Source organism: Phyllobates terribilis, unplaced genomic scaffold (genome assembly GCF_046119375.1).
Source record: "Phyllobates terribilis strain yellow unplaced genomic scaffold, ASM4611937v1 Scaffold_9__5_contigs__length_417890890, whole genome shotgun sequence".
Classification (NCBI taxonomy): Eukaryota; Metazoa; Chordata; class Amphibia; order Anura; family Dendrobatidae; genus Phyllobates; species Phyllobates terribilis.
Window position 1 is genome coordinate 109,601,542 of NW_027362769.1, and position 14,521 is coordinate 109,616,062.

Below are 14,521 nucleotides of genomic sequence, written 5' to 3' on the forward strand. Positions count from 1 at the left end.
CAGCGTTCCAGAGTTATTACCTCATAAAGTGACAGTGGTCAGAATTGTAAAATTTGGTCTGGTCATTAAAGCACCACTCTAGCTTTCTTTTTTATTGCATTGCTAGAGTGGTGCTTTAAATGTAAGTCCTCTGCCACCTGTCATATACTCACCGTCCGCCACCTTCATCTGTTTTCGTCGTCACTCCAGTCTGTCTCCTTTGACCTGTCGTCAGCGCCAGTGTTTCATGGAGTTGTGCGGAGGTCACTTTTCAGTACAAGTTTATGAGAGCCTCGTTCTGGTTCTCATAGACTTGCATTGAGAGTTTGTGAGCAGAGCTTCTGACTTCCGGCTGTCAGAAGCTGAGCTCACAAGATGGCACCGCAGGACCGGAGAGGTGCTGAAAACCAGGGAAGATGGGTGAGTATATGACCGGGGGTTTACATTGTGTGTCCAGTACGAGTGGTGACAGTTTCCACACGTACTGGAGACATTGACACATGCAGATCCATTCAAATCTATGGGTATGCGCACATGTGAGTGTGTTTCCACGGACCGTGTGCTCCACACGCTGACATATCCATTTTTTATACGCGGCACGGTCCTCATAATGTCCCACACTGAACACACAGATGACATCCTTGTGTCATCAGTGTGACACGTACCGGAGCCTGGGAATCAGTGTACAGTTCGCACTGCTCCCAAGCGCCGGGTGCTGAACACTGCCCTCATTATTGTCCCTTGCTCGCGCTGTGAGCAAGGGACAATGTTGGGAGTAGTAGTCTGCTCCCGCAGTGTCCATGTGTAAGAATAAAATCCTTATACTCACCTGTCCGGAGATGTCCCCCGCTGTAATCCTGACTGCTGACGCCGAGGAGCCAGGAAAAATGAGCCACTCCAGCAAGTGGGCCCCAGAGCCACGCTGAGCTCAGGAGCTGTGTCCTGTCTCTCAGTGAGCTCTACTCAGTGCAGGACCAAGCTTCAGCTGGAGTGGCTCAGTATCCCCGACTCCTCGGCATCAGCAGTCAGAGGATTTCAGCAGGAGACATCTCCGGACAGGTGAGTATAAGGATTTTATTATTTTATTTTTACACATAGACACTGCAGAAGCAGACTACTACTCCCAACATTGTCCCTTGCTCGTGCTGATCACAGCGCAAGCAAGGGACAATGATGAGGGCAGAGTTCAGCATCAGGCGCTTGGGAACAGAGCTAACTGTACACGGGTTCCCAGGCGCCGGTATGTGTGCTCCTGATGAGGCACACAGGCGGCACATGGTTGCCACATGTGTGCCACACACGGACACAGATATCTCCGCTACGGGTTTTTCCGGTATCAGAAAAATCAGAAAGTGTGAAACCGGCCTTAGACAAAGTTGTGAACAATATTTGAAAGAAAAAGGCCTTTTGTGTACATAGAAAAAGTCTTAGATCTTTGAGTTCTGCTCTTGAAAAATGAGAGCAAAAACAAAAGTGTTGCATTTATATTTTTGTTCAATGTAGTTTTTTTATGTTAAATTATTTTTTTTTAGTTATGCCTCATTTGCACATACAACCCCATAGGATAAAATGTCATTGTTTAAAGATGGCAGCGTTAGTAATCACATACAATACCTTCTTAGAATAAAGGATTTGACCTTGACACCGCTACAGTAGCGAGTGAGAACACTCAGGTGAACTGACAGGTTCCCTTAAACAATAGTTCATTTTCGGATGACACAATTCCTTAAAGCACAATTTTTTTAACTAATTATTTTCTTACTTCCCCATTAACCTGTGATGTGAAAACTTCACATTTAGGAGGGACAAGTGATAATTGTTAAGACAGGTGGTGTTCCAGCTGCCATGACTGTTTCCGTACCTCCCACAGAATTGTAGATTGTCGGTATATATTCTGCACGTACAGATGGGAAGGGACGCCCGGCCAACTTGCTGTGCAGGGGAACTGCAGCACAGCACTTTGGAAATGAATTTGGCCACAGAAAGACCACCATTGTGCTCGGAAAACAGTGCAGGGGACACAGCGGTGAATAATCACTGCAGCCCCTTTATGTTCAGGATATGTTGTCACTTGTTATGTAGAAGATAGAAATACCACCACAGTTGTGTTGGGGTTTCAGTTTTATATCCTTTACGACCACCACTCCCTCCAGATGCTAATGACTAATTTGCAATTTTCCTTCAGACATCCGAGGATCACCCGAAGTGTTAGCCAAGTAACCCATCAGTGACCACTAATTGGCAGCAGCGCCCACGTGGCATAACAATGCCATGTGAGCCTTGATGTAGACATCGCTGGAACGGCACCGATGCAGTATGTTATTTTCATTTTACATTAGGGGATACAATTTTTAAGAAGGCCCTCGGTAGTGGACAACCCCTTTAAGTCAGGGCAGTCTGCGTTTGACTCTGCAATGACATTTTAGAACAAGGGGGTAGCTGGTTTCCAGACACAGCTGGACTCCCAATAGAGAGGGCAGAGATGGTTTATTACCATCTCTGCATCCCTGATCGCTGTATACATAGAGCTGAATAAGCGATGTGTATACAGAAATAGGAAGCACCATGCTTCATCCTCAGCGGTCATGTGATGGCTGGGCCCTTGGAGGGAGCAGTAGCTGCTGGGTCCTAACAGACTTGGTCAGCTCTCCTGTATAGCCAGTAGGCTGAATTCTCCCTGTAACTGGGTTTAATATGTTAGCCCAAGTTACAGGGAAAAATCAGCAATATAAAAATGTATTTAAATGTTGAAATACCCTGAAAGGGTCTTTTATGATCTCATGTGTGGTCACAGCGCGTGAAATAAGTAAATAAATAAAGAAAAGTCACCGCCAGTCCAAATTGTTGTTTTTAGCCCCGCCATTGTTACACATATATAATAGTCCATGAAAAAAATTGGGAGTTTAGCGCACCCATGAATAACTGGTCACTTGGCAGCTTACTAGGCAGAACAACAACACAGGAGGAAGTTAACATTATCCAGTTTTATTTCTTCATATAATAAACATATTAATCGTGATTCCACAGAGAATAACGTCCTACTCTCGCGTTTCACTTCTGTCCCTGTTTACGACGCGCACTGAACGATGTGTAATAGATCGCTCAGTGCACGTAAGTTGCCATAGTTCTCGGCAGCATGAGTCACGATACGTCGCCAAAAACGATCTTTTATGCTGCACAAAAGATCATTTCACCTGACAAGTTTTCCTCGCTCATCAGCAGACATTTACACTGAAAGATCATCGAGAATGAGCCGTTCTTGCTCGCTCTTAATTATCTGTCAGTGTAGATTAGGAATGGGGAATCTTTTTTCTGCCAAGGGCCATTTGGATATTTATACCATCCATCAGGGTTCGGACAAATCGTGCGCCAACTCAGCCCACAAAGTACGTCCTGATGTTGACACTGGTGTCAGGACGTAATCTTTCATTGCACGCGCCTCAGCACTCGGTAGTGAACACTGAGTGCGCGTGCTCACACTGCAACAAAAAATTAATGGGCCGATGGCCTTTAAAATACAGCTGCCGCCCAAGCACTGCGGTCCCCAAGAATCTGCCCGGGGGCCGGATAAAAGGTAATTGATGGCTGTAAATGGCCCGCGGGCCTGAGGTTCCCCACCTCTGGTGTAAATGATGCAGCTTTAACCATAGCAAAGGCCAGGATTGCCTGAAACGCGTGGTCGTCTCTCTTATCTGTGGAATCACGACTGAGTGCTGTAAAGGTTCTCACAGCGCCAGGGTTGGGAATGGCGGTCACATGATCACAACTATACTATATGCACACTCCCGGCCAGAATCAGACGAAACTGGTTTCCGGCCTCACTCAATGCAAGTGTACTGTGCAAGAGGGAAACAGACAACTCTGATTGTGGTCGGGAACGTGCACATCGCATAGTTGTGGTCGTGACCGCCGTTCCTGGCACCGGAAAATCTTCACAGTGAGCAGTGCCTAATGCGTGAGTAGTCAGGATTAAAAGTGACTGCAGACTTGTCGTTTTAGACTGGACATATAAAAATTAACAAAAAAATATTAGAAGAAATACATTCATACATACACTGCTCAAAAAAAAAAAAGGGAACTCAAATAACATATCCTAGATCTGAATGAATGAAATATTCTCATTGAATACTTTGTTCTGTACAAAGTTGAATGTGCTGACAACAAAATCACACAAAAATCATCAATGGAAATCAAATTTATTAACCAATGGAGGCCTGGATTTGGAGTCACCCCCAAAATTAAAGTGGAAAAACACACTACAGGCTGATCCAACTTTGATGTAATGTCCTTAAAACAAGTCAAAATGAGGCTCAGTATTGTGTGTGGCCTCCACGTGCCTGTATGACACAGATGGGCCAGTCCATAGCCTCAATGCCTTCATCTTGCAGGAACTGCTGACACACTCCAGCCACATGAGGTCTGGCATTGTCCTGCATTAGGAGGAACCCAGGGCCAACCGCACCAGCATATGGTCTCACAAGGGGTCTGAGGATCTCATCTCAGTACCTAATGGCAGTCAGGCTACCTCTGGCGGTCACATGGAGGGCTGTGCGGCCCTCCAAAGAAATGCCACCCCACACCATTACTGACCCACTGCCAAACCGGTCATGCTGAAGGATGTTGCAGGCAGATCACTCTCCAGACTCTGTAACATGTGCTCAGTGTGAACCTGCTTTCATCTGTGAAGAGCACAGGACGCCAGTGGCGACTTTGCCAATCCTGGTGTTCTATGGCAAATGCCAAGTGTCCAGCACGGTGTTGGGCTGTGAGCACAACCCCCATCTGTGGACGTCGGGCCCTCATACCACCCTCATGGAGTCGGTTTCTAACATTTGTGGCCTGCTGGAGGTCATTTTGCAGGGCTCTGGCAGTGCTCCTCCTTGCACAAAGGCGGAGGTAGCGGTCCTGCTGCTGGGTTGTTGCCCTCCTACGGCCCCTTCCACGTCTCCTGGTGTACTGGCCTGTCTCCTGGTAGCGCCTCCAGCCTCTGCTGACAGACACTGCAAACTTTCTTGCCACAGCTCGCATTGATGTGCCATCCTGGATGAGCTGCACTACCTGATCAACTTCTGTGGGTTGTAGTGTCCGTCTCATGCTATCACGAGTGTGAAAGCACAAGCAACATTCAAAAGTGACCAAAACATCAGCTAGAAAGCATTGGTACTGAGATGTGGTCCCCACATGCAGAACCATTGAGTGTGTCTTGATAATTGCCAATAATTTCCATCTATTGTCTATTCCATTTGCACAACAGCATGTGAAATTGATTGTCAATCAGTGTTGCTTCCTAAGTGGACAGTTTGATTTCACAGAAGTTTGATCTACTTGGAGTTATACTCTGTTGTTTAAGTGTTCCCTTTATTTTTTGAGCAGTGTATATATACACACACATATATATATATATATATATATATACACACACACACACACACATATACATATATATATACATACAGTGGGGAAAAAAGTATTTAGTCAGCCACCAATTGTGCAAGTTCTCCTACTTAAAAAGATGAGAGAGGCCTGTAATTGACATCATAGGTAGACCTCAACTATGAGAGACAAAATGAGAAAACAAATCCTGAAAATCACATTGTCTGATTTGGAAAGAATTTTTTTTTCAAATTTTGGTGGAAAATAAGTATTTGGTCAATTACAAACAAACAAGATTTCTAGCTCTCACACTCCTGTAACTTCTACTGTAAGTGGCTCCTCTGTCCTCCACTCATTACCTGTAGTACTGGCACCTGTGCGAACTTGTTATCAGTATAAAAGACACCTGTCCGCAGCCTCAAACAGTCACACTCCAAACTCCACTATGGTGAAGACCAAAGACCTGTCTAAGGACACCAGAAACAAAATTGTAGCCCTGCACCAGGCTGGGAAGACTGAATCTGCAATAGGCAAGCAGCTTGGTGTGAAGAAATCAACTGTGGGAGCAATAATTAGAAAATGGAAGACATACAAGACCACTGATAATCTCCCTCGATCTGGGGCTCCACACAAGATCTCACCCCGTGTGGTCAAAATGATCTCAAGAATGGTGAGCAAAAATCCCAGAACCACACGGGGGGACCTAGTGAATGACCTGGGAGCTGGGACCAATGTTACACAGGCTACCATCAGCAACACACTACGCCACGAAGGACTCAGATCCTGCAGTGTCAGACATGTCACCCTGCTTAAACCATTACATGTAGGGGACCCGTGTGAACTTTGCTAGAGAGCATTTGGATGATCCAGAAGAGTATTGGGAGAATGTCATATGGTCAGATGAAACCAAAGTAGAACTGTTTGGTAGAAACACAACTTATCGTGTTTGGAAGAGAAAGAATGCTGAGTTGCATCCAAAGAACACCATACCTACTGTGAAGCATGGGGGTGGCAGCATCATGCTTTGGGGCTGTTTCTCTGCCAAGGGACCATGACGACTGATCCATGTACATGAAAGAATGAATGGGGCCATGTATTGTGAGATTTTGAGTGCAAACCTCCTTCCATCAGCAAGGGCATTGAAGATGAAACTTGGCTGGGTCTTTCAGCATGACAATGATCCCAAGCACACCGCCAGGGTATCGAAGGAGGGGCTTCGTAAGAAGCACTTCCAGGTCCTGGAGTGGCCTAGCCAGTCTCCAGATCTAAACCCCATAAAAAACCTTTGGAGGGAGTAGAAAGTCCGTGTTGCCCAGCGACAGCCCCAAAACGTCACTGCTCTAGAGATCTGCATGGAGGAATGGGCCAACATACCAGCAACAGTGTGTGCCAACCTTGTGAAGACTTACAGAAAATGTTTGACCTCTGTCATTGCTAACAAAGGATATACAAAAAAGTATTAAGATGAACTTTTGTAATTGACCAAATACTTATTTTCCACCAAAATTTAAAAAGAAATTCTTTCCGAATCAGACAATGTGATTTTCAGGATTTGTTTTCTCATTTTGTCTCTCATAGTTGAGGTCGACCTATGATGTCAATTACAGGCCGACCTCATCTTTTTAAGTGGGAGAACTTGCACAATTGGTGGCTGACACTCCTCCTCCCCCCCCCAACTGTATGAAGGTATGTATGGCTTTATATATATTCAAAAATGAGGTCCCACTTGTCACGAAAAAAGTGGTAAATGGGGAAAAAAAACACACAAAAGCAGCTCTATCCGAATAATACCCCCCCCCCCCCAATGGTCTGGTCATGAACTGGTTAAATCTGTAATAGCTGTCCTCGGTGACACGGTGAGTACGTGGCGTCCATTTTGTGAGGCAAGGTCACACTATATATTTATTCACAGAAAATAAACAGAGGCAAAGGTGAGGCGCTTCCTGCAGGCCTAGGCCCCGAGAACAGGCGGGCGGGCCGGCGGGAGAGAGCACGCAGGCGGCCCCAGAGAGCCGCGTACACTGTACAGCCAGCAGGGCGCGTGCCCGCACGCCGCTCTCATTGTCTGCGATAGTAAACACAGGGGGCGCGCACGTCACGCAAGCTTCACAGGAAGCCGGCGTCGTCTCAAGGAAGAAAAAAAAATCCCCTGAAATAAACTGACAATCACTTCCACCAATAAGCGTCGAGCACCCACCTCTCCTCCACCAATGACGTTTAGGAAGAGAGGCGGGTCTTCCGTACGTCTGACGTCACACGTCCCCCGTACTGGCTGCAAGCCCCACCTTTTGTGTTTCCCGCACCGTCAATCAAAATAGGAAAAAAAAAAAACGCGCCTGGTTCTCTCCGTCCGCAGCGCGCCTGTGATTATATACTCTAATCATGTTACGCGTCTAATAAAGCGACCGCGGCCTGCGCAGCCCTGCCCGCCCGGGCCTGCTGGCTTTCATCTTGTGGATTGTACAGTTTTTTCCTCTTCTAATATCCTGCCACAAACACAATGACCGGTACGTAACCAAAAAAATCAGCCGCCCGCACGTCTTTTTTTTTCTTTTTTTGAGGCGATGGGGAAAAAAAAAAGAGCGCGAAGATTGTCTAGCGCGCACTGGGGAGGGAGTGTGAGGGAGGGAAGCGACGGAGACAGAGGGAGGAGGAGGAGGGGAACCCCGCGGGCTGCAGTCATGGCGCTTGATTCGGCCGTTTTGTGTCTCCTCAGCTCCGGAACAGCCCGTTAAGAGGGAAGAAATGGCCGCCATGGAGGTGGACGGGCAGAGCGAGTATCTGCAGCACGGCAACAGCAGTGACGAGAGCGACCAAGGCGGCGGCGGTGGTGGCGGCCAGGTAAGGACTAGGCCCCGTAGGCCTCAGAGCGCGGTGGCGGCCCCCGGCCTCGCCGTGCGTCTCCCCCTCCCGCGGGCACGGTACCCGGGCACAGGACACTAAAAGGCACCAAAATAAAGGGCACAAGAAGCGTTACTTCCTGTGTCTGCTCCGGAGGAACGGCCACCCTCTTCTCAGTGCAGGTGCCGCCCATTGTGGGTAGGACGCTCCGCCGTCAGCTCGTCGTGCCGCCTGGCTGCGGGCTCGGTGCTGGAGGACGGCGCCGGAGCGGTAAGTAATGAGCCGCGGCTGGAGCATAGACAACCCCCCGAGGGGGAGGGAGGCAGGGCAGATGTCCTCCTGAACCCCCCACCCCCTCTACCTCCCCGGCTCAGCCTCCCACCGCTCCTCCTCCCTGGTGGCCGGCTCCGGAGGGGGTCCCCCAGCCATCGGTCCGGTAATCGGGGTGATGGCGGAGAGGAGCACCTGTCTGCGGGATGGGGGAGGGGAGGGCTGACACCTTGTGTTCTGGCCGCACATGGTGGGGATGGCTTGTACCATGGCCAGGATGTGTGCCCCCTGCACGGAGGGGATGGTGACCTTGTCATTGGGGCACAATGTCACCTCTACTGCTGCAGATTGCCTACTGTTCCCTGGTATCAGCCAGGGTGGCTGGACTGGTCTGGGGCTTCCTACCATCCCGCAGAAGTCATGCTGAGACTTGTAGTGTCACAGTCCGTTAGACCAACGTTGCATCAATAACTTTCTAATATGGGGGCATTGTCACCCTTCACCTAACGACTTTCCATTGTTTGCTGTTATTAGCCCAAACTGCCTAGAGTGGTCATGGGCTTCCTCATTCCAGAATATACAATTACTATCATCCTGCAAAACTCATGATGAGACTTGTAGTGTTACAGTCACTAAGAACAATGTTGGGCATATAACAGACTTGTGCAACTCTCCAATATAGACAATGTTACCCCCTCTCCTGTCTGCTGACGACTGTCTATTGTTCCCTGGTATCAGCCCAGGAGGCCTGGCGTGGTCATGGGCTTCCTACAAGTGTCTGCTTACTATGATCCTGCAGAAGTACTACTGAGACTTGTAGTGTCACAGTCAGTTAGAGCAACGTTGCATCAATAACTTTCTAATATGGGTATTGTTGCCCCTCACCTCTGTCTGCTGACGACTGTCGATTGTTCGCTGTTGTCAGCCCAAGCTTCCTGTACTGGTCGTGGGATTTGTTGTTCTGCTCACCTCTCGTTATACACAGTTATGGTGTCTGCTTATTATGGACCTGCAGAAATCATTCTGAGACTTGTAGTGTCACAGTCCCTTAGACTAATGTTCTACAACTTTCTGATTTGTTGACTTTTAATTTCTTGTTTTCATTGAATGGAAACATTATTGTTGAGTTCCAGTACAGACTTGTTTTATTTTTATTTTGATGCACATGAGTCCTTTCAGTTTGCTTCTTAGATGAACATTTTGTGTATCTTTAAGGCTTTATTCACACATCTGTATTTGTATGCCAAAAGCAGGAGTCTCCAAGTACAGTACAGATGTCAATTTTTCAATTAGTTTTCCTCTGTTTCACTTCTGGTTTTGGCTTACAAATAATGACGTATGACTGAGGTGTAAGACTGAGACTACACAATGGCTTTGGCTGCGTCACCGGTCACCCTGTGAAAGATCGGTCTGTGCCGCTGCTACATCGCTGTGTAATGCAACCAATTAGGCATTGCTGCCCACAAGGTACAAGCAAGTCTGAAACTGGTTGGATTGTTTTTTTGCGACTTGCTTGTTGCCGTACCTTGCTGTTTGTAATGCAACAGCGATCATCAGCCCCGTCACAGTGCTGACAAAGGGGCAATGATTGGCCTACCTGGAACATTTTTATATAATATAGTGTCATTTATTCCATGGTGCTTTACTTGTGAAAAGGGTATACATAATAAAAAAAAAAAGTACAATAATCACAAACAATACAAATCCAAGTCACCGACTGGTGTAGGAGGAGAAGAGGACCTTGCCTGTAAGGTTTCACAATTTACAAGGGATGGGTAAGGGTAGAGCTGGTCGTGCAGCGGTGTGGTGGAACGAGGGTTACTGCCGGTTGTAGGCTTGTCAGAAGAGGTGGTTCCTCTTTGAAGGTTTCCACTTTAGCTGAGAGTCTGATATGTTAGGGTAGGGGTGATGCACCGGAGAAACCTTGTATGCGATTGTGGGGAGTAGAGGAGATTTTGTGAGGATCGAAGGTTGCGTGCAGGTAAGTACCGAGGAGACAGGTTGTGGATGGCTTTGTATGCCATGGATAGGATGTTTAACTGGAGTCTCTGGGCAATGGGGAGCCAGTGAAGGAATTGATAGAGAGGAAAGGCCGGGGAATAGCGGGGGGACAAGTGGTTTAGTCGGGCAGCAGAGTTAAGGCTATATTAGAGGGGTGCGAGAGTGTTAGGGTACGGTGCACACTGGCCGGAGCCGCCTGCGGCCCCGACACAGCGGAATAGCTGCCAGCATAAAATGAGCTGCACCATTTTTTTTTTCACCTGCGGACTTTCCTCATAGAGGTTAGGTCCATGGGGAAAGCCCGCATGCGGACCCACCGAAGAAACTGACATGCTGCGGTCTGGAAAAATGCGTCACATGTCAGTTTCTGCGGGTGAGCCGCAGACGCATAGTGGGCATGGGATTTCTAGAAATCCCATCCACTATGCTGTAACATCTGGATGCTGTGGGCTTGTCGCTGCATAGACACACAGCTTCAAACCCGCAGCGTCTCCTGACTGTGTGCACATACCATTAAAAGGGAGGCCACAGAGCAGGAGGTTGCAGTAGTTGAGGCGGGAGATGATGAGGGCGTGCACTAGGGTTCTTGAAGATTCTTGATTAAGGAATGTACGGATGTGGGAAATATTTTTGAGTTGGAAGATGATTGCTGACAGTAATCCTCACAAATGTCTGCAACCTGCACTCCAGCTGTTGTCAAACTACAACTAGCATACCTTGACAGCCACAGGTTGTCCATTTTTATGACATCTTTGCATTGGATGCAAAAACTGCTTCAGGCTGTTTATTACATGCAGCAATTTGGTGCATTTTTATGGTTTTTATTAATTTTTTTTTATCAGAATTCATTTGAATGTTACTTTAAAATCTTTTTTAAAAAATTAAGTGTTTTTGTTTGACATTTTTGGGGTCAGACTTTTAATTTCAAAATGCAATATACACATTTTGGTAGTATTTTCCTCCTAAGATGCTTGAATTTTTTTCCCCCAACTGTTTAGAAATGTAAAAGGAGTGAAGGAGGCTGTAAATAGATTTCCTCTACGAATTGTTCAGTTGTTTTTTTTTTAAAGTGCCATCATGCAAATAATAAGTCATTCACTTTACATATTTCCCCACCTTGCCTGAGTCTTCGCTGGTCTCTTTTTCTTCAAGTGGGGCAGGCATGTGACCACTGCAGCCAATCTCTAGCTGCAGGGGTGACATTCCTTTTTCCACTTGAACAGTGTTTGTCATGGGACTATCCTTTTTTCAGTGAGCTGTTCAGAGCTAGAAGAGACGCAGAGTGGCAATATTTTTGGAAGACGTGCAGAGCATTTGTTGAAAACAGGGTTAAGTGGCCTCCAGGCACCTTGAAATCTGCTTTCTATGAAGGAAGCAGTCAAATATGTTTCGTTGTAATTCAAGCCCTTTCCTTTATTCTCTTTCACTAATTAGTGTTTTCCAGATGTTTTAATTTTGTTATACTGGATTTGAAGTGAAAACAAAAACATATTTGCATAAAGTGGCTAAAAGGGGCTTGCATTGAATAGGAGGGATTGCTGATAGCAGATTGAGTGTCCCACACTCGGCTGCGTAACTGCATTCAAGGTATTTACATCTGTTTACAATAGATTTAATGCTATTGATGACCTATGCTGTAGATAGGTCATCAAATACTCATGCCATTACAACCCCTTGGTGAAGTACTTTCTGGGTGACCCATCAGTCTGACTTTTTTGCTAACATTAGGCTGGTTTCACACTTCTGTGAAACATAGACTGTACTCGAATGTGAATACCCGGCCTGACCGCCGGGTCTTCTAACCTGAGCATATTGCCTCATTGACGTATGTGAGGCAGTTAGTTTAGGTTGGGTGACCCAAAAGGCTCTGTATTCTAATCTGAGGATGTTTTGTGGGCATGAGAAAACAGCCTTAAATTTACTAACAATTAACATTTACAGTATGCATGTATGTATTGGCAAAGCTACCAATAGTGGCCAGCTGTGCTGATTGATCATCCTGCATGCCCAGGTTGTTTCAACAAGAGTCCTGCATCTTGTACTGTAAAACTATATTGTTAACTCCAGACACACATCCAACTTTAAGCATATACAATAGAAATGAGCGAATTGATTTGCTTGTTCCATGGCCAACAAACTGGAGCACTGCGAACCGCCTATGACCTCCAGAATCCCCAGCGCTGCTTTTGATGAGATGCTTGCATTAGACCGAAATAAGGTCAGGCCTACAAATTAAAGAGTCGCAGGGGATTCCGGTAGGTAGCAAGCAGTTCACAGGGCTTTCTTCTGGTGGCTACGGACCTCTGATGTGGCTGCTGAACCAGTTTCCTGTGAATCATCATTTCGCTCATCTCAAATATATAATAATCTTAAAGGAATTGTCCACTACTTTCACATTGATGCCCTATACGTAGGATAGGGCATCAATGTATGATCGGCCAGGGTACCGCACGCGGCACTCCTGCTGATTTTAGCTGTTTTCAGTGTCGGCAGCAATGGCCACCAGCAGGAAGTCCTTAGCTGTGGTGCTTGGTCGTCAAGTTGTAGTGGCCGGCGCTTGTTACTGCACATCTGCCTCCCATTCAATTGCCAAGCACCGCAGCTAAGGACTTCCTGCCAGCCAATGGCACCGATAACAGCTGATTGGCAGGGGTGCGGCGTGCGGGACCCCGGTCGATCATACATGGATGCCCTATCCTATGGAACCAGCAACAAAATAAATATTAAACCACTATCAATGTTCCATAATTGTAGACTGAATCAATAACGATATATACTTTTATCATGTGACAATATTAAAGATACCAAAGTATGTCTCAATGCATCTTGATACATTTAACATCACATCACATGATAACAAAATAGTCATAGGAAATCTATATCCAAACCTAAATGTCCTAAATACAAGATGTCAATATGATATTGGAGGTTCCCTTTTGTCCTGTTTTTTAATACTGATGTTTACCTTGTTTCAATAAACTTCATATTTTTTAGCTTGAGCTGGAGTCGCATTAGCCTGAAGCCTGTGTTGTCTTGCAGGGATCTAAGTGTCTAGCGCCCTTACTCTGTTGTCGTTGGACATATGTGATTACTTGTTATCGTTGGTACACTTCAACTGTGAAAGACGAAATCTAAAAATAAAAACTGGAAAATCGCATTGTATGATTTTTACATAATAGTTTGCATTTTATTGCATGAAATAAGTATTTGATACAATAGAAAAACAGAACTTAATATTTGGTACAGAAACCTTTGTTTGCAATTACAGAGGTCAGACGTCTCCTGTAGTTCTTGACCAAGTTTGCACACACAGCAGCAGGGATTTTGGCCCACTCCTCCATACAGATCTTTCAGGTTTTGGGGCTGTCGCTGGGCAATATTGAGTTTCATCTCCCTCCAAAGATTTTCTATTGGGTTCAGGTCTGGAGACTGGCTAGGCCACTCCAGGACCTTAAAAAGCTTCTTGCGGAGCCACTCCTTAGTTGCCCTGTCTGTGTGTTTTGGGCCATTATCATGCTGGAAGACCCAGCCACGACCCATCTTCAATGCTCTTACTGCGAGAAGGAGGTTATTGGCCAAAATCTCGCGATACATGACCTCATCCGTCCTCCCTTCAATGTGGTGCAGTTGTCCTGTCCCCTTTGCAGAAAAGCACCCCCAAAGTATAATGTTTCCCCCACCATTCTTCACAGTTGGGGCGGTGTTCGTGGGGTTGTATTCATCCTTCTTCCTCCAAACACGGCGAGTCTAGTTGATCTGACCTCATCACCTTCTCCCATGCCTCTGGATCATCCAGATTGTCATTGGCGAACTTGAAACGGATCTGGACATATGCTGGTGTGAACAGGGAGGACCTTGCATGCTCTGCTGGATTTTAATCCATGACGGTGCAGTGTGTCAAACGGTAATGTTTGAGACTGTGGTCCCAGCTCTCTTCAGGTCACTAACCAAGTCCTCCTGTGAAGTTTTGGGCTGATTCCTGACCTTTCTCAGAATCATCCTTGTGCCACGAGGTGAGATCATGCACGGAGCCCCAGACCGAGGAAGATTGACAATC

At 46.5% G+C, this 14,521-nt stretch overlaps 1 protein-coding gene and 1 long non-coding RNA gene across 3 annotated transcripts in view; one reads left to right on the top strand and one right to left on the bottom strand.

Moving 5' to 3' along the window:
- LOC141161706 (uncharacterized) overlaps window positions 1-8,494 on the bottom strand; it is a 44,473-nt gene extending 35,979 nt beyond the window's left edge. The window contains exon 1 of the long non-coding RNA XR_012250676.1: window positions 8,330-8,494. This is a non-coding gene — a long non-coding RNA (uncharacterized lncRNA). The remainder of the gene's footprint in view (window positions 1-8,329) is intronic.
- SP3 (Sp3 transcription factor) overlaps window positions 7,603-14,521 on the top strand; it is a 62,172-nt gene continuing 55,253 nt past the window's right edge. For both annotated transcript variants that reach the window (XM_073646924.1, XM_073646925.1), the window contains exons 1-2: window positions 7,603-7,859; window positions 8,069-8,193. In XM_073646924.1, the coding sequence (XP_073503025.1) occupies window positions 7,853-7,859; window positions 8,069-8,193 (132 nt within the window). In that variant the 5' untranslated portion in view covers window positions 7,603-7,852. The remainder of the gene's footprint in view (window positions 7,860-8,068; window positions 8,194-14,521) is intronic.